This window comes from Rhipicephalus microplus, chromosome 4 (assembly GCF_043290135.1).
Source record: "Rhipicephalus microplus isolate Deutch F79 chromosome 4, USDA_Rmic, whole genome shotgun sequence".
Classification (NCBI taxonomy): domain Eukaryota; kingdom Metazoa; phylum Arthropoda; class Arachnida; order Ixodida; family Ixodidae; genus Rhipicephalus; species Rhipicephalus microplus.
Genome location: NC_134703.1, coordinates 211,356,578 through 211,379,642, shown reverse-complemented (window position 1 = coordinate 211,379,642; position 23,065 = coordinate 211,356,578). Strand labels below are relative to the sequence as shown.

The window sequence follows — 23,065 nt, the reverse complement described above, 5'->3', positions numbered from 1 at the left end:
GGCGACCCGATAAGTTTTTCAGCGATGAAAGCCAGCATAGGGCGTTGTGGTCGGTCACGACGGTAAAATGACGGCCGTGGAGATATGGTCGGAATCTTCGCACTGCCCAAACAACAGCAAGGCACTCCTGCTCGGTGATAGTGTAGTTCTTTTCTGGAGCGGTGAGAGTACGACTTGCGTAAGCAACGACGCGTTCGCGTGAGTTTTTGTCACGCTGCAAGAGTACCGCACCAAGACCATGACTACTTGCGTCAGTGTGAAGGATGGTGGGTGCGGTGGAATCGAAGTGGCACAGTACCGGATCCGACGTGAGGGCTTGCTTCAATGCCGTGAAAGCGCTTTTGCAGTCTTCGGACCAAATGAAGGGGACGTTCTTTGCGAGGAGTTCATAGAGCGGAGACGCAAGTTCCGCGAAATCACGTATGAAGCGCCAGAAGTAAGAAGATAACCCAAGAAAGCTGCGCAGGACCTTTTGACGTAGTGGACGAGGAAAATCGAGGACAACGGCAAGCTTCTCGGGGTCGGGCCGAATTCCTTCTTTGCTGACAAGGTGGCCAAGAACCTTGATTGTCTTGCTAGTAAAGGTACATTTCTTGGTGTTAAGCTGTAGACCGGCTTTTGCAAGGCATGTGAGGACTTTGTCAAGACGTTATAGATGCTGCGAGAACGTGGATGAAAACACTACTATGTCATCGAGATAGCACAGGCATGTTTTCCATTTCAAACCACGCACTACGCCGTCTATCATGCGTTCGAAGGTGGCGGGCGCATTACAGAGTCCAAAAGGCATCACATTGAACTCGTACAACCCATCTGGCTTTGAAAAGGCGGTCTTCTCTTTATCAGGCTCCGACATTGGTATCTGCCAGTAGCCTGACCTAAGGTCGAGGCTGGAAAAATACTCTGTGCCCTGTAATGAATCCAGTGCATCGTCGATCCGAGGGAGGGGATAAACATCCTTGCGCGTTATTTTGTTTAGCGCACGGTAATCGATGCAGAAACGCACTGTCCGATCTTTTTTTTTGAACGAGAACAACTTGGGATGACCAGGGACTCAAGGAAGGACATATGATGTTGCGTCGTAGCATGTCTGAGGCGTTTTCCTCGATGATCTTGCGTTCTGCTTGATACACGCGATATGGACGCCGATGTACAATACGAGAGCCGTCGGTCTGGATGCTGTGAGTAGCGGTGGTAGTCATGCTGAGGGCGGGCGAGTTCACGTCAAATAGAGAACGGTGTCTATTTACCAGGGCGAGCAAATCTTCAGTTTGATCAGGTGTTAAGTCATTGCTTATTGTCGGCGACACAGGTGTGGCAGAGGCATTGAATGGCAATGATTGCGACTTCGGAACATCGTTGTGGTTGTTGTTCGGAAGAGTAACAATCGCAACATGCTCACTGTCGACCGCGCAAGATACTGTTGAGCCACAGGGGAGCAGTACACACTCGGGCGTTTGATTTATGGCGGTTAGGTACGTACACCCATCGAAGAAGCGAATAAGCCCCGGTGTGATCACAATGCCCCTACGTAGGGTATGACCGTAAGGGAGAATTAGTACGTCGCCATCCACAATGTCGGTGCAATTAACACTTGCAATTTCTTCGATGTATGGCCGAAGTACATAATCTGACTTGGTGACAAGGCAGATGCGTTCATCTTGTTCAAGCGGAGAAGAGTCAGTGGCATTTAGATGCAGGAGGCGGTGATGACATGATATGAAAGCGGACGCAGAAGACAAGAAATCCCACCCAAGAATGAGAGCCTGGGTGCACTCACGAAATACCGCGAAAACAATGTGATGACGAATGCTTTCTATGCAGACACGAACGGTACACTGTGCAAGTGGACGAATGAGAGCGTTGGTCGCCGCACAGAGAGGTGGGCCGCCTTAAGGTGTGGTGACTTTTCGAAGGCGGGAACAAAAATCAGCACGAATAACCGAAACGGCAGCGCGAGTGTCTACAAAAGCCTCAACACGTACACCTTCTACAAACACTACTATCAAATTAGATGGCCGCTCTGGAGGAATTGTTAGCTGTCCAAGGGATGCAGTTTCCCCTCCTAAAACTGCATTGGGGAGTTTTCCGCGTGGGCGTTCGTGGAATGGGAGACGGGCCGTAGAGGCGACACTGAACGGCGACCTGGCGAAGGCGACCTGCGGCGAGACGTACGGGAATTCCCAGGCATGTCCGTATGGTAAGTAGGTGACGGTGAACGGTAATAGGACGATCAGGAGGGTGGCCGTAAGTAGTTCATGGTCGGACGGAAGCTTCGATGTTCTTCGGAAGCGTAGCCGCGTTGCTCGTCTTGTTGGCGCTTTCGACAAAACCGAGCGATATGTCCTCGATAGCCGCAGTAGTAACAGATTGGTCGAGGTGGGCGCTGAGGTGCGTAGTAAAGTGGTGCACGCACTGGCGGTGATAACGAAGCCACAGACGTATGGTCTGCTGTTGTAGGCACAGAAACGGTGGGTGCGGCAGAGAGCGCGGCAACTTCGGCGTACGTGCGCGTCTGGCGCACGCAGGGACTGTTGGAACACGCCGCACGCGATGCGGAGGCGATCTCTTGTTTAATCAGGTCTCGCAAGTTATCTTTTTCAGGAGGTAAAGTAACTTCCGCAGCACAGGAAGAGCAGTGCCCGTGCAGCTCTTCACGAACGATGTCGCGAATAAGCGCACGCAAGTCGAGGGGTGCAGGCAAACGAACGTCGGTGGCATCGTAGCAAAGGCGAAGAGACTGCAGCTCGTCAAGTCGCTGACAGATGGTTATCACGTCCTGGGTGGTGGCAGGATTTTGCGTGGCGAGGGCGTTAAAGGCGACGGTGTTAACGCGCTTGCACAGTGCAAGGACATCCTCAACATAAGAGGTGTAAGATTCACCCGGCAGCTGCGTGCGTTGAGTGAGTTTCTTCTTTGCTGCCTCAGTGCGAACTGCAGGGGCACCAAATACCTGACGAATTTGCTGCTCGAAAGTGTCCCAGTCGGGAAGATCCGGGTGGTGGTTCCAGAACCAAGTTTTTGCAACATCGGACAAGTAAAATGGGACGCTGCGCAACTTTTTTGGATTGTCCCACCTGTTCAAATCGCTGACGAGGTCGTAGTTCTTGATCCAGTCTTCGACATCATCGCCTCGGAGACCGGAAACACAGGTGGATCACGCAGGCGAGTGTTGTTGGGCGGAGCGGGTGGCGGTGGCTGCAGTAAGACGGCGACGTTGGATGGGCCAGGGTTTTCTTGGGCCGCCATGGCAGGGGGTTGTATGCGACGACCCGAGCGGAGCTCCAGCGAGAACGGGCGGGAGGACTTGAGGGAACGAAAAGCACAGTCCACCACTTGTGAGGAACCGGTTTATTCGGCCTGGCTCGAGCTAAAAAATCACGCTTGTGATGATATTTTTAGATGAAGAAGATGTACAGGTGATGATGATTACAAAGAGAATAAAGAGTCATTCGCTTGTCGCGCTCACAATACATCTAGTCTCTACTTTTTTAACAACCTAGGGAAGCGTTAGTTCATAGTTTACACTTGAAATTATTTGGTTTGATGCGAGTAAAGATGATTTATTGTGGTCAGAATTGGAAAGTTGTTGGCATAAAACTGCATTGGATGACCAAGGTACATTATCTCAATAGGAATTTTGCTGGGACCAAGCGTAATCTTCATAAAGAGCTAGTTGACGCGAAACAGGGGGAACTTTTAATAATCTAAGTTCTACTGCGCAGTAATGTGGCCCATAGCCAAACATAAAAATGCCGCCATTAGACTTTTTCTTCCTGTTACCTTTTCTCACACAGCAGCGTCCTCTGCTTTTTTGAGATTGGGGGAGAGGAAGAAATGAGCCTTGAAAAAGACAAGCCCGCTTGTCAAACCGTTAGCTCGAGCACACAATCTCCATTCATGCATTTTCCCATCGCAACATTTTTCATTCCCTTCTTACAGGTTGTATAATTTGGCACATATTATCAGGGTTCTGAAAAGAACACATTTTGAAATCTTCATCGGATTTACTCATGCAGGTGCATAAGTTGGCCATTACTGTGGACCTGCTGCTGGGTGACATACCGGACCGATCCATCTTTCGCCAAGCACCCCTGCGCCGCACACTTGCCCCTTACTTCCAGCTCACCCAAGGTGACCTTAAGTCGTGTACTTACTGTTTGCACCCTATCATAGTGGGCACATGCTTCTGATACAAAATCTATAATAGCTAACTACTCAGAGACACGGACGAAGAAGGGACACAGCACTTGTATTCATGTGATCCCTTTTTCGTCCGTGTGCCCTGCGAACTGCTATGGATCTCCACCAACTAGCCCGGTCAAAAACCTTGTTTCAATACCAAAAGCTTGTTTCACTGTGCTAGTTGGACGAAACCTTGGACGAGGGAGGCAGCGAGCGGGCCTCTCAACATGGGTGTGTTGAGGAAACACAACTACCCACATGTGGAACCCACAACTAGCTTCTGTAGCTTGATTGGTCAGAACAATAAATGTACAATTTAAGGGCACGAGGAAAGTTTATTTCGGCCTCTCTTGAATTTCGGCTTTCTGAATCATTCAGCTATTGAAATTTTTTGTTACTTTGTACGAGCATCGTACCTAATACTTGCGCTGTAGCAACCTGCCCTATGTGTGCAGCTGTACGTGCGGGCAACCTGAGCCGCTTTAGCGAGGTGCTGGAGCACTTTGGGGCCAAGTTCCAGGCCGACCACACGTTCACGCTCATCATCCGGCTGCGCCACAATGTCATCAAGACGGGGGTGCGCATGATCAACCTGTCGTATCTGCGCATTTCACTGGCCGACGTTGCCCAGAAGCTGCAGCTGGACTCTTCCGAGGACGCTGAGTTCATTGTGGCCAAGGTGAGCAAGTATTTTTCCCCACGGGGTGCCGCAGCAGCCGTGTCACGTGCGCAGGCCATTCGTGATGGAGTGATCGAGGCCACCATTGACCACGAGCGGGGCTGCATGCAGTCCAAAGAGAACATGGACATCTATTGCACACGAGAGCCCCAGGCTGCGTTCCACCAGCGCATCTGCTTCTGCCTCGATATACACAACCAGTCAGTCAAGGTATGTAGCAGCGAAAATAATTAAAAAAGTCTTTTTGGTTTATTTGAAATCTGCAGCCTTTTTTGGTCATGTTTGTTTGTCTTCTTCTCTCTAAAAATGACGTTTCAAAGCTTCCCCGGCGGCCTGCCATGTTCCATTCTGCGAGGGATTTCTCGCAGTTCGAGCATCGTAGCCATACGAAGAAGTTACAGTTTGCAAGATGGAGTGCATTCGGCATATTCAGAAAAGATGGGGCCCAGAACTCTGAAAACAGAAGAAAGCAGAGACATCTAGCTTTTTGAGGGGGAATCTGTATCTGGTCAGGGAGGTCTTAGTATTGTCATCACTGGCAAGCATGAAAAGTATTATTGCTGGGCCATTTAAAGAAGTAGAGCCAGCTTGGATGACATAGAAAAGGCTCTCCAGTCCATATATATTTCTATATGGCATCTAAGCATACCAATGAACCCCCCGGCCTTTGCTCGAAAGACACCGAAACTTGGCATACATTCAACAAAGCCCAGTTTAACGATAAAGAGTGCTTACCAGCGCAAACGACAGGACAGGAGGGGAAATTTAGAGATTGCATCTGTAATGTGGTGTATCAGCTGCGGTTATCGTGTGGAAGGTATTACGTCGGTCAAACAGGTCGTTGTATGAATAAGAGGCTGAGGGAACATATGAACAATGTGGGTCACTATAAACAAGGGTAGCTGTCCGTTCACTGCAGCACGTGTGGCTGCCGGCTAATATTTCCAGAGTGTACTATTGTTGAAAGATGCAGGGATCGCACCACATGCGAGATTATAGAGGCAGAAAAGATTTGCTCATTGAAAGGTGCTTGTGCTAGCACCCCTTCTGTCGCGCTCACCGATAAGGAAAAGTTGTTCCTTTGATTGTCGATGTGATGTACTTATGCGTTGTCATTGTGTTTCGCGCATGACTATTGCGACTGGTAACTGTATAAAAGCGAAGACTTTCGCAAGAAAGAAATTGTTGGCAGTTCAGCACTTTGTCTCGTCTCTTCTCCTGTCCCCTCCTGCCCTGTCGTTTGCGCTGGTAAGCACTCTTTATCATGTTATACCAACACGCCCAATCCTACTGTCTCTCCAGTTCAATAGTGAACCATTAGTTCATAAAGACTACCTTCTAGCACGTGTTATTGAAACTGTTAAGCCAAATTATCTGGAACTAGCTCATGTAGAATTGCTTGCCAAATGCCACCATGGGAAAACTCAAAATCATTACTAGTCGTTGGATTGTCATACGAGAGCGTGATATGGAAAAACGTTTTCCTCGGGCACCAAACACTACATATATGCCCCCGTGATGCTGTGTTCACTTTTAATGAGGGCAATATAGCCCGTGTGAATGTGCTGAACTATCTTGGAATTTCGCCAGGGCACCGTACAGTGAAGGGCCTATGCACCCTTGAACTGCACCGACAGTACTGTGGACACACAGCTGAACAGAAGCCGACAAATGAGGCTCGCCAAGCAAGGGGTTTCAACACAAAAAGGAAAAATGATACTGGTGATGAGTATCTGGTTGGTACCTATTGAATGGTGCCATCAAATCGGTGTTAGCTCATTGTACTTTTGAAATAATGGAGATTTTCAACTTTATGTGTGAATTCTAAACATGCTTTGCTTGTACTTATGGTTCTTTTTCTCAGCTACCACAGTACCTAGAATCGTAGATTCTGGCCAGTATCTAGGTATTGTAATAGAGAACATGCTGAAGCAGAAATATTGTTGTTTGAGGAAGTTCTCTTTTGCAACATATCTAATAGCTATTATCAAGTGACAATTACCTACCTAAAATAAAAATTTATGAAAAATGAGTCTTACAGTTTCCAGTGCTAAATCTGCTTTTGTAAGAATAAGAGTGGCTCAAAATCACAATGATAGTAAAATAATTACTGTAGACCTTATCATTATAGAGAAAACGGTACATACGCTTCGTCTAAAATGCATGGCTTACCTTGTTTCCTTAAAGGGACCTTGCAACACTTTTTGAGCATAGTCAGAAAACGCTGCCAATTGGTAGTAGAAGCTCCCGACGCGAGCCAAATATTATAGCGCAGCACACGGCCTGTAATTCACAACAAATTATCAAAGTCAGTTATCAATTGCTCTCTCTTCTCTCGACAAATAACGAAAGACGCCAAAAATCACTCGTAGAAAGCCCATCTATCAGCCATTAGCTGATTTGAACATGGCGCACTCGGTCATTACAGAGATCGCCACGAGAGGCCGCCACTTGCCCACGCGCGCGCTTGCGATCACACTGAAGAAGCTGCGCGTTCAAAGAAGAAAAAGAGAAAATGCCATGTTTCTTTCTCAAGTTTTCTTATCACCCTGTTTCGCTGTACGCAATTCTCAGCGGGAACCGCGCCTAGAGTGTTGGAGAAGCTTCAGGACTGCCGGAGATCGTTTTGATGAGATTACGCCCGCGTCATGAGCATTTCAGATTATTCTGGAATCGACGCCGCCGCTAGCGGTAACGGTAGAATGTTCGATGGTGTGCGTATAAATGCCGAAATGCTTCGCCGCTTGTCAGTTGATCGACGGCCGACGCTACATTTGCCGCTATCCGTGCAAGTGTGTTGCTATAACCGGACTTTCCATTTATCGGGCACAGGTTCGCCCAAATAAACAGTTTGCTCTGACCATCTAGTCTCCTCCATTCAGCCATGTCACGACCCCGTGACATCTGGTAAAGGTGCTTCCTGATCCATGTACCGCACGCCCCCTTCCAGCCGTGAGCTGAACCAAGTTGGCGTCTAAAAGAAGACAGCAACGCTGACTACCACCAGCGAGTCAGCCGTAGGCAACAAGATCTACCACTGGAGTACGAGCCTTTAGCCAACAATACTTGCACGTCCATCGTGATTACCACTGCTGCAACAATGACTGCCGCTGCGCCACTGCCTGCGGCTATCGTGATGCACTCACCCAGAAAGCCACCTAGCTTCCATGAAGCACCTACCGTATTTACTCGCGTAATCCTTGCACTTGCATAATTCTCGCACCCCCCCCCCCCCCCCACATTGCCCGACAAAAATACGATTTTTGTTTTCCTCGAGTAATTATCGCACTCCCGAAAATTGCCGCAATAATGTCTTCTGCTCGTTCCAGCTGTTGATGATGATAGCGCACGTCATCTGGGGCCATCTCTTAAAGGGAGGCGTGGGTTCTAATTTTTTTTTTTTTTTGCTCAATCTTAACCAAACTTCACTATCTAAGCTAGTTTTTCATGCTTATTTCAAATCTCTAATTTGTTTCGTAATATTTCAAGTGGTTTAGAAAATATGAAGGTCTGAATCTTAATTAATTGCGTTTTTCTTACGGGACTTCTTCGCAATTTATTCTTGCTAAATCCAAAAAGTGAATGCATAATCCCGATGCTGGTGACTTACTGTAGGGGGTGATGCTATTTTTATCCATTTGAAGGCATTTTATAAGCAAGAAAACAGACGAACACTTATGGTCACTATATAACAATAAATTTCTCTCACTAAAATCTTCAATGGTAATTTTTGAAGTGATGCTAGAGAAACAGAAATAGCATCACCCCCTAGATCATGTCAAGATGAATAAAATGACACTAACTTTGTCGCATTCACTCAAGTTTAATATAGGAAAAACCCCCGTAAGGCTGAGTGCAATGTGCAAAAACATCGAACTGAGAAAAACGTGTTTGAAGTTACTAGCAACTTTAACTTTTGCTAAAGTGAAGCTACAGCCATAATAATGACATCATTCTGTAGCTCTATATTATAGGATAAATGCCCATGCTAAATTTCACACTACTCACTGAGAATACTGCTCACAGGTTGTTCTAGAACTATAAAATAGTCATTGACTCAGCATGAGAATTATTATTTTTTTACTTTGTGGTCGTTCCAGTGCTTTGCAAGGGAAAGGAACACAAAAAAATCGTAATAATGTTGTCCTTGGATAGACAATAGATTTACACAATGTTTAGGTCTAATACCAAGAATATTTAATTTTGCTAAAATTCTCACTCTATGCCATCATGACTGTTTACAGCAGACCAGAGCTGTAAGCAGAATCCCCTGCTGGCTTGTGACGCTTTGAAAGTCTTTCCTTTATTGAACTGCTGTCGAGATGCTCTCTTCGCGATTTTTGCTGCCTGGCCTTGTCCTTCTCAAGGCTGCGACGCACCAAGTTATTGCCAGCGCTGTAGTCCAGCTTCTCAGCAATTTCCACGTTGCTCTTGGTTGTGCCTTGGTTGAAACGGCTGATGGCTTCGGCAACTGCCCTTTCAATGCTCCGCAAGTATGCATGCTGAGTTTTGGGGGACTGCTGCCAAATCATAGCGTGCAGGCTCTCACATGGGTTCTGGGTGATCCCATCGCTGCACCTTTCCAAGAGGGCATTGTCGCTCAGCCGCCTAAACACAGGCTCCAATGCTTCAGTTACGAAATCAGGCAGGCTGTCCTTGTGTGGTGGCGGCTTCTCATTTTTCGCAAGAGCTCTCTGAAATTTGCACCAGGATTCAGGGCCTTCAGGGCAAAGGTCATGCTTTGGTGCCTCGTCAGTTGAAAACATGTGGTTCAAAATTGCTAGAACAGCCTTTTGCATACCTGGAACATCGTTCCTGTGGCTTCTCAATGCGTAGCCATAGTATGAGGTGATCTTCTTTATCTTTTGTTGCGTAAGTCTGCCCTTTCCACCAAGTGAGCCACCTTGAGCTTTTTTTTCTCGACAAGAGTACGTAAGGCAGCTCCCATACGCTTGTGTACATGATTCATGCAGTCCTTTTTGGCCACCTTTATGAAGCCATGCACCTCTTTTTCTGTGAGTGCATGGAATATCCTGCTGTCGCCGTCCGACAGCATTGTCGTATAACAAAGCTTGTGCTTTTCGAGTGACCACTCAAACAAGCGTAGTGCTGCCTCCACTTCCATCTGGCCAGCATTACAATCAACATTCTTCTGGCACAGAGGGGCATGCTGAATGAGCAAGGCAGAATGTCCTGCTTCTCCTTCCTTGGGTCCTAAGGTGCAAGCCAGGCAAAAGTTCGATAGCACGATATGGTCTGTCACGAGGCCACTATACATCTCAACAATGCAGCCAACACATATATGCGAGCTATGTCCACGCGTAAGCCAGGTGCCGTCATAAATGACGTCGACATTTCCGGGCGCGTTGCCGAACTCCGCATAGAGCTCCTTGACGCGACCAACGCTCGCCGCTTCGCATTCAGCAGCACTCGCACAGCAGGCTTCTTTCATTATATTCATGTGCCTTTGGTAACTCTTGTGATGAAGCCCTTGATGTGAAATATTCACCCGGTAAAGAAGTCCGACAGAGCCATTGCCCCCTTGCCGATACTGTTGATGGTCTTCATGGCACACATATTAACTTCCAACGGCCTTATTTTGGCGTCGGTCTCGTTGGCTATACGTGGGGACGAAAAACGCTCTTCGTGAAAGTCACAGCTGCCGCACGTGACTATGAGCTTCGAACACAGTCCGTACTCTTTCTTGGCCTTTGAAATAGTGACGCTTCTTTCACCGCATTCTGGGCACGCGACAAGTCCAAATAACGAGCGTATCGCCGCCAGATCAACAATAACAAATTCTGTCCCGTTTTCATTGCCATCATCCTCCAGATCAATATCTAGTAACTCGAACTTACGTTCCGTCGCACACTGCGGTGTGAGTAATGCCTTCAAGCCCGTTGCATTTCTCGCGCACTCAGCAAACTCGTCCGCCGAATAAAATTCTGCTGGAAGTGCAAGATGACAATTCGACGACGACACAATCCGATGAGGTGCTGCTGAAAGGCACAGGAGAGTGCACTGCTTCGGATACAAGCGGCCCCGGCATCGGGCAAAATCGGCTGCACGTTGTCGGCTGCTTTCTTCTAACGGGCGTTCTACTGGCGCCTATGTTTCTTGCCGTACGCTTGGCGCGTCTTCTTCTTTAGACGAGCATCTCCAATCATGCCGGCAAAAGACAGAAAATCGGTGCGTTGGTCGCGTAGCACAAGTAGGCACGTGCGGGAAGCAGACGAACAACGTGCGCGAACGGGAACCGGCGGCCGACGAACAATATAAAAAAAAGCGCGGGCAACTTTGGCCGCATCAGCTAATGGGAAGCGAGGAGCAGGGGGCTCGCCTGGTGGGCGCGCGCTTCGGCCAATCAGCGGCCCGGAAGGGGGCCCCGGAAAATGGGCGAGGGCAGCCGTTTTGTTTAAGCGATGCCATTTTGAAGGGTGGCAAAATGCGCACAAAGGCATCAGCTTCAAAACAAGCCCAAGATGGCGACGATCGGCCGACTGCCTCGCCAGCGGCGCGCGCGTAAAGTTTGAACGAATTTGACCTGCCGTGGGTTGTTTTGCCGCTCCTGTGGCGACTTCATAATCAATTTTAATTCATTTACTGATCGAATTCAGCATTCACAATTTAAGGACACGTGCTTATAGGTCTAAAAATTACAAATATCGCATTTTCTCAAAATCGACTTTTTGGCTATTTTTCATCATTCTAAGGCTTGCGTCCCCCCTTTAACATCAAGCGTACTATTATTGCACAGAGATTTAATCCAATCCAAGCCAAAGCGGCAAGTATGCGTTGAGGAGTGTTTTGTATGTTGTGTCATGTTGTGTCAGTAATCTTGTGACGTTATGAGGTGATACTGAAGCTACACGGCTGATTTTACGTTGAAAGTAGTTGATCATGTACCAAAAAACGGCAACAGGGCCGCCTTTAGGCCCTTCAATGTCGACAAGTTTTGTGTTCGCTACTGGTGAACACAAAAGCTGAAAGCCAGCAAGACGCGTTGGGCCTGCCGTGTGCCTAAGACTGAAATTAATGGTAAACTTCATTTCTTTAGAAGAAAACTGCGAATGATTCTGCTAAATAGCCATCAGCCCAATACTAACATTCTATGCTTACCTTTTGAGGGCTCCTGTTAAGTGACAAACGCTACCGCTACGCCCGCAACGCTCACAAGCTTTGTACTATTTGCTTGCACTTTTTGTGTCTCAGATATATCTTGCTTTGTGTTGAACCTACTGCTTTTATTGTTCAGGTAAATTTTAATTAGTACTTCTCAAAGCTTGCTGTTAAACGCTAATGTGAGAAACCCAATTTGCGGCCACTTTGTTTTCTTTTTCGCTCTGTACATTTTCGTGGAAAGTTTGCCCCACGTTATTCTCGCACCTCCCAACTTTGCATTGGTTTTCCGCCAAAACAAGTGCGAGGATTATGCGAGTAAATATGGTAATGAAGACCCGGAAACCTGGCTCGAGACATACGACCGAGTCCCCTCCTTGAACAGATGGGACACCGAAGAAAAACTGTGCCGCGTATACTTCTACTTAGAAGACGCCGCAAAGACGTGGTTCGAGAAACGGGAGTCTACGCTGCGAAGTCGGGATGTTTTTCTGACGACGTTTCTTCACACATTCACGAGCGTCGTCCACAAGGAACGTGCTGCGACTATCTTGGAGACGCGTGTACAACTCCTCAACGAGAACGTCAAAATTTTCGTTGAGGAGATGACCCGATTGTTCTGCCACGCTGACTCCAAAAGACCGAGGACAAGCAGGTTCGATTCCTTATACGAAGTGTTAAAGAAGAGTTGTTTGCAGGGCTTGTGCACAACCCGCCAAAGATGGTCGAAGAATTCCTCACCAAGACCACCACAATAGAGAAGACACTTGTGGGGTCTCGAATTTGGCGAGCGACACCACTACGCTCATGGAGTGAATGGACACAGTGGACACGGTTGGTACAAACCAAAGAACAACATACATTTATTTAACTAATTTATAACGACTTATCGTCAGCCGAATGATATGATACATCAATCGTAAATAACACACTAGGACATCCGTACACACTATTACCATTCACTCAAACAGCATAACACTAGAGCACACAAAAGCCGGCGTCGCCAACGCTTCACTCACCATGGGGGCCTACTACAGGCGGCCCGTGGTACCGTCCACGGCAGACCCACCGTGAGAGACAACCGTTCGCGGCAACTGCCATGCGCAGAAGAAACTCTCTCCACCCTCGCCCGCCACCAAGGCTTGCTTTCCGCCAGGGATCACCACTAGCGCTACACCATGATGGTGGTGAGATAGTGGTGGTCAACTTTCACGAACACAACGCCATCTACAGCCCGGTGGTTGTAACCTGAAATGCGGCTTTTTGGGGCGAGACACATCAGCTAAGCGGCACAAACAACTTTACAGGGGGTGTCAGCACCCCCACATTTCTCAACTTTAGTTGGGACCATATTCCAAAAAATACAAATAAATTAGCTACACAAGCTTTAACAAAAAAAGTGAAATCACTTGTTTCTTAATGTTCATCCATCACGACACCGCTGCTGGTCGACCCTGCTGCACTGTCCGGCCCGACTTCACTGCACTACCGGTCTCGCAACAGCGACGTTGCCGTCAGCGCGACGAACCGTCGCTAGCGCCGTCACGTCTTCCAGTTTCGACTAGCACTCAAGAAGCGCTGGACTGCAGGCAGTTGCGCAGGTCTCAGGCATCTCCATCGCCCGACTTCACGATCGCATTCCTGACCAGCGGAGCTGACCATGTGCAGAAGACAGCCAGCCGTGGATTACATTACTCCCGCTGCATGAATTCCAAAACACTTGAAAGAAACAATGGAGCAGGGCCTAGGGAAGGGAGCTTCGGGCTTTTCGCCCATGTGGTACGATGGTGAGTACTGCTAGCTAAACATCGGCGGCGGCCGAGACGCCCATCACATTAAAGCAAAAATCACTTTTCGCTAACTCGTGCATCGCAAGATGAAAAAAAGTGAGGGAAGCAAGGCGCAGCACCTCAACGCCACGATCCACCTAGTTGTGCCACGTGCGACAGGCGGCTGTGTAGAGCCTTAGGCCTAACGGGTCGCTCGGCAAGAATCGGCATCCACCCAGCATCCAGCCTAGGCGTAGAAGAGGCAGCCGCGAGGAGATATCCACTCTGTGAGGTGGCCCTATCGCTCGCCGCACAAAGCACCTTACCGAGCGATCGGCGTCCACCGCCCCGGGTGGTGTCACGACGCCCCAGCGTCAAGCCGCAATACAAGACAGCGACGAGGCCCGGATCCCTGAGCTCAAAGAGATAGAAGAAGCTATTTACAAAAAATCGGGCTTGGCCTAAAGGCCAAGCCGGTTTGGCCGAAAAAAAAAAAAACGGGCTTGGCCTAAAGAAGCACTCTAGGCCTTGCTCACCCCAGGATGCAGACCGCATGGCTCTCGTCCCAACTCAACGGTTTCGAAAACTAACACCAACAGAAAAAAGAGCACTTGCGAGCAAAAAATAAAAATAAAAACTTGACCTGCCGACCAATTCAAACACGTCTCAAACCGATCTCCTAGCTTCTCAACAGAGCACACCGCCAACGCTAGCAAAGAAGACCCCCTAGGCCTACTCTACCCCGGCTCTTACAAAACCTTGTACCAAACCGCAAAAACTGTTGTCCGATATTCCAAGAGCCCCAAGTTGGGCGCCAGTGTAGGGTCTCAAATCGGCGAGCGCCACGCCATGCCGCGCTCTTGGAGTGAAAGGACACAGCACACGCGGTCGGTACAAACCAAACAACCACACATACATACATGTATTTAACTAATTTATAACGACGATATCGTCCGCCTAATGATACATCAATTGTAATTAACACACTAGGACATCCGTACACACTATTACCCTGCACTCAAACAACATAACACAAGAGCACACAAAAGGCGGTGCACAAAAAGCTTCGACGAGCACCTTCGGTGCCTTGAAGCTGTACTTCAAGCCATCAAGACTTCCGAACTCACCCTGAAACCAGAAAAGTGCCACTTCGCGTACGAGGAACTCTTGTTCTTGGGCCACGCAATAAGCAAGTCCGGAGGCAGACCTGATCCACAGAAAACAGGCGCTATCGCTGCATTTCCACCGTACCCCGACAAGGAGGCCGTGCTTTGATTTCTCGGCCTGTACGCCTATAACAGGCGCTTCGTCAAAAGCCTTGCCTGCATTGCCGAGCCACCCACTAGCCTTACGAGGACTGACGCCGAATTCAAGTGGGAAACCCCACATGAGGAAGCATTTGGAGAACTAAAACGACGCTTATGTGTGCCTCCGATACTCGCGCATTTCGACAAAAACGTCGAAACAGAGGTGCACACTGACGCAAGCAGCGTAGTACTCGGAATCGGCCTTGTGAAGAGAACTGATGGACTGGAAAGGGTCATTAGTTATGCTAACCGGTCGCTATCCAAGGGAGAAAGCAATTATTCCACAACAGAAAAAGAGTGCCTTGCCATCATCTGGGCGACGTCAAAGTTTAGTCCTTATCTCTACGGCAGGCCCTTCAAAGCTGTGAGTGACCACCACGCCTTGTGTTGGCTAGCTAACTTGAAGGACCCTTCAGGTGGCCTTGCTCGATGGAGCCTGAGACATCAAGAATATGACATTACCGTCTTCTACAAGTCCGGCAGAAAACACTCTTACGCAGACTGCCTGTTGCGAGCCCCCATCAACCCACCACCGCCTGAAGTCTTCAATGACGACTGCTTCTTTGGAATGATAACTGCCGACGACTTCGCCGAACGCCAGCGGGCAGATCCGGCACTTGGGAGGCTAATCGAATACCTCAAAGGCAGAACCTCCATTGTTCCAAAGGTATTCAAACGGGCACTTACGTCGTTTTCGCTGCTAAACGGGCTTTTTCAAAAGAAGAACTTCTCATCGCTTCGAGCCAAGTACCTTCTTGTAGTGCCTTCAACTCTGCGACCAGAACTTCTCCAGGCACTGCATGATGATCCAACAGCAGGAGACACCTTGGTGTTTCCCGCACGCTCGCGAGGATACAAGAAAGGTACTACTGGCCGCGCCTTACCGCTGGCGTGGCTTGTTACTTGAGGACATGCGGAGACTGTCAGCGACGCAAGGTGCCGCCGACAAGGCCAGCAGGCTTTTTTCAGCCGATGGAACCACTACGCCGACCATTCCAACAGATGGGGATGGACCTACTGGGGCCGTTTCCGACGTCAAATCAGAAAACAAATGAATCGTCATAGCTACTGACTGCCTCACTCGCTATGGCGAAATAAAGGCCCTACCCGAAGGTAGCGCCGAAGCCAAAGAGGTAGCCAAGTTGTTCGTTGAGAACATCGTCCCTCGTCATGCCGCTCCAGAGGTAGTCATCACCGATAGAGGTATAGCCTTTACTGCTAATTTGACTCAAGCGATCTTGATACATAGCCAGACAAGCCACCGCCGCACCAACGCCTACCACCCACAGACAAATGGTCTCACCGAGTGGCTAAACAAGATAATCGCCGACTTGCTGGCCATGTAGGTCAACGTCGAACACAAAACGTGGGACGCCATCCTTCCGTACGTGACCTTCGTATAGAACACTGCTATGCAGGAGACAACGCAGATGCAACCATGCTCGGGGCTCGTCGGACTTCGCTGACGGCACCTCGCGCCCGATGCGAACGCTCACCTTTTGTTGCCCCGCTGCGTACTCACGGCCGAAGGGCAGTACGGTGTCCTAGTGCGTGGCCTAGCTACGCCGACCCGTCTCCCTTCGAAGCCAACGCGAGCGCCTTTGCCCTCGCTCGAGCAACCGGGCCCCTTTGTCCCGGTGTCTCCGTGGATTACCTTTACCGCGGAGACGTGCTCGTGGCACCCTGTGTAGTACTTTGTGCCCGTGGCGTGGATAAGCCTACTTGCTTTCCTGCCGCGCCTTTTTTGCAACGGGCTGTACTGCGTTTGGTGTTGCCACAATAAAGTGTTGCGACTTGAGCAGTATCGTGTTTCCCGCCACGGCGACGGTTGACGCGTGCCCTGCGGCTCGCTAAGACCGGACCCACGCTGGTGGCCGTACTCCTTCGGGATACGTGTACACCACACTGGCGCCCAACGCGGTATCAAAAGCTCTAGCTTTTGACTGCTCTTAGCGAGTCAGTTCGCCTGCGCGATTCGGGCTCGTCGCAACATGGCTGCTCCGCGGGACTTTTGTCCGCTGTCCCTTTTAGCGGATGCCGCGTTGCACACGGAGGCCATTGCCTCTATTGACGGGAACCCTTCTGCACCCGTCTGTGTCGGTACCCCCTATTGCGGTGACGACACGAGGCGCCTAGCCGCTCCCTTTGGAGATGGCGCGTCGCTTCGGAATGGGCCTCTTGCCCTACCCGAACGTTACGCACAAGCGCCTCCGACGCCCGTCCGTGTCGGCACCCCCTATTGCGGTGACGACACGAGGCGCCTAGCCGCTCCCTTTGGAGATGGCGCGTCGCTTCGGAATGGGTCTCTTGCCCTACCCGAACGTTATGTCTGCTTCGTGGCATGCCGCGTTGCACCAAGAGGCCACCGCCTCTATCGACGGGCGCCCTTCGGCGCTCGCCTGTGTCGTCACCCCTTTTTGTGGTGAATACACTCCTACGTGGTAGCTGACGCGCTATCTCGTGCCCCTTGTTGTCTGCCGAGAACCTGGATTTCGGTGCGACGGCCGCTCGCGGTGCCTTAGCACATGCAAGCGTCGGGGGCGAAACAGCAGCTTCGCCGCCATTCGGCGAGGAGGGTGAGTCCCCATGCGGACAAACCTTGGCTGCTAACCAGGTAAGCGGCGCACCGCGAAGCGGCCGAGCGGGGGAGCTTTCCGAAGGCCACGAGGCCGAGAGCAAACCCGTAACGCCGACTCACGCGGCGGTTGCTGCGGTCCTGAGTGGGCGCGATACCAGACTCCCCCATTTGGGAGAATGGGAATTGCTTTCGGCAGCGAAGAGCTACTGAAGGCTCAGCGGAGTGATCCGTTTCGAGTCTCGGAGGGACGGAGCGCCGTATACGCTGCTTGCTTTGCGGCGGGCGCCGTTAAACCGTCTTGACGAGGCGCGGAGCGCCGTTACGCTGCTTGTTCTGCGGCGGGCGCAATTAGGGGGCTGAAACAGCGTGTGTCGCTGAGTCCCCGGCGGATTCATTTTGCTGGACCATGACGGGCTCCTGCTGAAGTATATAGCCACTGACGACGAGTCCAGCGACCCGTTTAAGGTGGTTATGCCCAAAAGTTTGAGAGCCGCACTGTTGCGATCCTCTCACGACGAACCCATGGCCGGTCACCTGAGTGGCTCGAAAGTTTTTGCAAACTGAGCAATGTTGTGACCTGGCCCGGCACGAAGCGTGGTATTTATCGCTATTCCGTGCCTGCCACGTCTGACAAACGGTTGAGCCAAGGGTTGGAAAGCCGCCCGGTCTTATGAACCGATTGTCAGTGAGCGTCCGTGGCGCGTACTAGCTGAAAGATCCCCTTTGGGAAAACTCAGCCGTGCCCACATCGTAGACCTGAAACCCTTTGTATCACGGTCTGACGAGCTCGCGCCAGTGCCCTGCGGCACTTCGCGCAAGCAACGGGCACACCCGGAGCGACGGACCGCATTCGGACCCCGCGCCGGTATAATCTGAGGAAGCGGTCACCTTTGTGATTTCGCGCCGGACGGCGGACTTCTCCGCAACCGAAGGCCCTCAGTTTACTGTCTAGCCTCAGTATACGTTAGCTTCTTTACGGCCTTTTCTCGTAAAGGAGCACCTCGCTCTGTCTGCTGCCAGTGTTTCTTTTTTTTGAAGTGTTCATGTGTATTTTGTTTCTTTTGTCTAATATTAAGTGATATTTGTGTTTTATGTTTTTCGCCAGTTGAGTGTCGTTTTGCTCTGTTTTTACTCTTTTTTTTTCGTGTTCGTTTCGTCTACCGCGAAGGGAGCTGTGTGTGACCTTGTGTGTCGGTGCTTGCCGGGAGAGAGAGAGACGAAGGACGCTTTGCGCCTACGCTCGCGCAGCTGTCGGCGGTGTGTGTGCGTGCTTCCGTGCGTGTGTAAGTGCGTGACGCTTCAGGGCGAGCCCGCGAAGAGTGCTTGATGGCTTCCCCCATCGATGCGGACGCTGGAGGTGCTGGGGGGTCATTGACCCACTGACGTCAAACCATCCGGCTGTGCTCGGCCGTCGCCGAAGAAGCCACGCTGCCTTTCCCACCATGGCTCCTGCGCGAGGCCAGCTGAAAGCAGCTATATGCTGCCGGCCAACGCCAGGGCGCCTCGCAGCCAGTTGTGGTTCGGCCTCCCTGACCACTGGAGAGGCCCGGCTTCGCGCAACGTTCCAGCTTCATCATCGAGCCAGAAATGCGGGGGCCTCCGAAGCACAGCCGAGGCAGCGTTCGTCGGACTCGCTGCTTATCAAGACCAGCAACGAGCCATCAGTGAGCCCCCTCCCGTACCTCTGACCTCGCACTCGGGCATCGCACCCAGCGGACACTGTCACGCCTTTACCGCACCTCCGCGCACTGGACGCTATCCCCCTTTAGCACCACGAACACTAGTGCCACGTTTCTGTGCTCCCTTCCGCAGTTATCTTTATAGTGTCATGTGTTTACTTCGTTATTTATGGTTTGTTTCTCATTTGTGATCTTTTTTTTTAGCAGCAGTAACAGGGCTGGACTGAGGTTAGCTGTCGCTCATAGCAGTGTCATTTTAACTGCATGGGTGACGTCCGGTTGCCTTTTGCAGACCGGTAAAGGGCAAATTTAGGAGAGGGGGATGTGGGAATTGAGGCTGGCCCGCTGCCTTTGCGCGGGCTTTGCCGCCTCTTTTCGCATGTCCCGACATGCCTACCCTCCTTTGCTGTCTGCCGCGCTGAGAGAGCGGAGTGACGTTTAACTCCCTCACCCGGTAGCGGATGTTGACGGTGGTGCCGCGCGCGGGGACTCCCAAGAGAGGTTTTCGCGCGCTGCGTCGGGAGCGGCGAGTACAGTCCGGGACTTCAAACGGTGAGCCACGCATTCTTTTCGGTCCATCGAGTCCCGTCGCTCGGGGCTCGTCGGACTTCGCTGACGGCGCCTCGCGCCCGATGCTAACGCTCACCTTTTGTTGCCCCGCTGCGTACTCACGGCCGAAGGGCAGTACGGTGTCCTAGTGCGTGGCCTAGCTACGCCGACCCGTCTCCCTTCGAAGCCAACGCGAGCGCCTTTGCCCTCGCTCGAGCAACCGGGCCCCTTTGTCCCGGTGTCTCCGTGGATTACCTTTACCGCGGAGACGTGCTCGTGGCACCCTGTGTAGTACTTTGTGCCCGTGGCGTGGATAAGCCTACTTGCTTTCCTGCCGCGCCTTTTTTGCAACGGGCTGTACTGCGTTTGGTGTTGCCACAATAAAGTGTTGCGACTTGAGCAGTATCGTGTTTCCCGCCACGGCGACGGTTGACGCGTGCCCTGCGGCTCGCTAAGACCGGACCCACGCTGGTGGCCGTACTCCTTCGGGATACGTGTACACCACAGTCTACAGGAGGAACTTGGCAACGACACTCGACGCAATGCTGCCTGACGTCGCTGACGAAGAAAATTTCGATGTCTCCCTCTATTATAAGCACGCTGAAGAAGCTCGTCAGCCCGCCCCCATGCGCATCACAAATCAGCAGACGAATGATCGCCGCCATTACAATCTCTGGCGACGCTTTGTGGAATACCAGCCCGGTGAACGGGTTTGGGTATGGACGCCGATACGCCGGCGTGGACTCAGTGAAAAACTTCTGTGACTGTACTTCGGACCATACAGGGTAGTACGACGTCTCTGCCCACTCGACTACCAGGTTGACCCAGGCGGGATTACGAACTCTCAATGGCGCGATCGCAACCTGAAGTCGTCCATGCCGCGCGCCTAAAGCCGTTTCATGATCGTTAACGAACTGAAAGAGTGTATTTTTTTGTTTTTAATATTAATGTATCGTACTTTATTGTTTGTACTTTCTCACCTTATTATTGCACTTTCATCTGCTATTAAAGCATCGTGACGATTCCTTTTGTCAGAGGGGGGCAATGCCACGTTCCTTCCTCAAGTTCTTTTATCACACTGTTACACTGTACGCGATTCTCAGCGCAAACCGCGCCTTCAGTGTTCGAAAAGCTTCAGGGCAGCCGTAGATCATTTCGATAGATAGCGCCTACGTCATGAGCATTTCAGAAAATTCTGGAATCTACGTCGCCGCTGGCGATAATGCTAGAATGTTTGATGGTGTGCGTATAAATGCCGACATGCTTCGCCGCTTGTCCGTTGAACGACGGCCGACACTGCATTCGCCGCTATCAGTGCAAGTGTGCTACTGTAACCCGACTTTCCGCTTATCGAACACAGGTTCGGTCAAATAAACAGTTTGATCTGACTATCTAGTCACCTGCCTTTGGCCGCGTCACGACCCCTTGACAATAAGGAACAAAAATTGGAGCTGCACATTAAAAATCGGCTCTCAGCGTGGTTTTTGGGCACATTTAGCTACATTGTGCAAAAATATTTACTGTTCTATGTCCACTTTTACAGAACAAGCAAGCAAGGAAACAGGTCAAAATCTGTGTTTCAAGAAAATTATTGTTAGAACTTTATTTCGCGGTTTCAAGTGCAAAATATTGCTACGTAGCTGACGTATCAGCGGTCAGAAGACGACAACGAGGAAGTGGTCTGTCGCTTGTGCGTGCTGTCTTCCATCTCAGTCGACGCCATACGCATCAGTTTGAATATAGATTTTAAATAGACACGCCTCGTGTCATTTTTATGTAACATCTTTGTGGTGGACGTGCTGGGTACTTCCTTGTCTTCATCACGAAGCTCCACAACGGCCGCATCACCATAGGTCCAACCAAGTCACAGGTTGAACAACCATCGTCTTCGCCACCTGCCCCTACCGTGATTTCTACATACGTCGTTCTACCTCCTGCTCGTGACCCAGGTGTATTTTCCGGTCAGGATGGTGTTGACGTCGACAAATGGATCAACCGGTACGAACGGGTCAGCGCAAGCTATAGGTGGGACCCGACTCTTATGCTTGCCAATGTGCTTTTTTACCTCGATGGCCCACCGCGAGTGTGGTTCGAGACGCACGAAGCGGAGATTACGAGCTGGGACTCCTTTAGAAGATCCGCGACCTTTTTGGCGACACCGTTGGGCGGCAGATCGCAGCGCGGAATCAACTGGCGGCTTGTGCACAGACGTCGACAGAGTCGTACGTTGCGTACATTCACGACGTCATCGCCCTATGCCGCCAGATTGACGAGCACATGAGTGAGTCGGAGAAAGTGGCCCATGTGCTGAAAGGCATAGCAGACGACGCATTTAATCTTTTAGTTTAGAACAACGTTGCCACCGTCGACGCCATCATTAAAGAGTGCCGGCGGTTCGAAGAAGCCAAGAGCCGCCGTATTACTCAGCGATTCACCCGGCTGCCCAACACGGCCGCGACCTCATCATGTGAAGCTACCCGCCAGTCTCCCACATATGACAACACACGCATTGTTCGTCGGGAAATCGAAGCCGCCTCTCCGGCTCCTCTTCAGCCACCCGTTTTCGCAACGCGCGCTCCTGACCAACAACAGCCGTCAGTGGCGTTAATACAAGCTGTGGTGAGGCAGGAGTTTGCGAACCTCGGACTTCCATCAGCATGTCCCTTGACTCGCCCTGAAATCCCGTCCTACTCCCGAGGACACGCTCGCCGTTCACCTCCAACAATGCCCTTCCGTAACCCTTCGGAATGGCGAACACCCGACAACCAGCCTATTTGTTTTTCCTGCCACCATCCTGGGCACATTTCTCGCTATTTCCGCCGCCGTTGGTCAAACCAACTGCGTCAGACTTTCTCTACCTCGGCGCTCATGCATCCGACGACCCCTCGACGTTCAGTCGCCGCACCCTTCAATTTCTATTCGTCGTCATCTTACGAGCCTTCCACTGACGCCCCTTCGTCCGGTCGCCGCAGCTCTCGCTCCCCGTCGCCGCTACGTCGCCAATCCCGCTCTTTGCCACCTCGGCGCTTTTCCTCGCCGAGCTTCTCTGGACGACCGCAGCAGGAAAACTAGATATTGCAGCTTATAGAGGTGAAGCTGCAATACCAATGACTGCCGAAAATCCTCTACTGACGCTTCCCACGCATCATAGTCTATTTGAAGTACAAGTCGACCATGTTCCTGTGACCGCCCTCAATGAC

At 50.8% G+C, this 23,065-nt stretch overlaps 1 protein-coding gene across 3 annotated transcripts in view; it reads left to right on the top strand.

The window, feature by feature from the left end:
- Rpn3 (regulatory particle non-ATPase 3) overlaps window positions 1-23,065 on the top strand; it is a 202,681-nt gene that overhangs the window by 136,367 nt on the left and 43,249 nt on the right. For all 3 annotated transcript variants that reach the window (XM_075893970.1, XM_075893972.1, XM_075893971.1), the window contains exons 8-10: window positions 4,020-4,134; window positions 4,641-4,864; window positions 4,919-5,074. In XM_075893970.1, coding sequence (XP_075750085.1) covers window positions 4,020-4,134; window positions 4,641-4,864; window positions 4,919-5,074 — 495 coding nt within the window. The remainder of the gene's footprint in view (window positions 1-4,019; window positions 4,135-4,640; window positions 4,865-4,918; window positions 5,075-23,065) is intronic.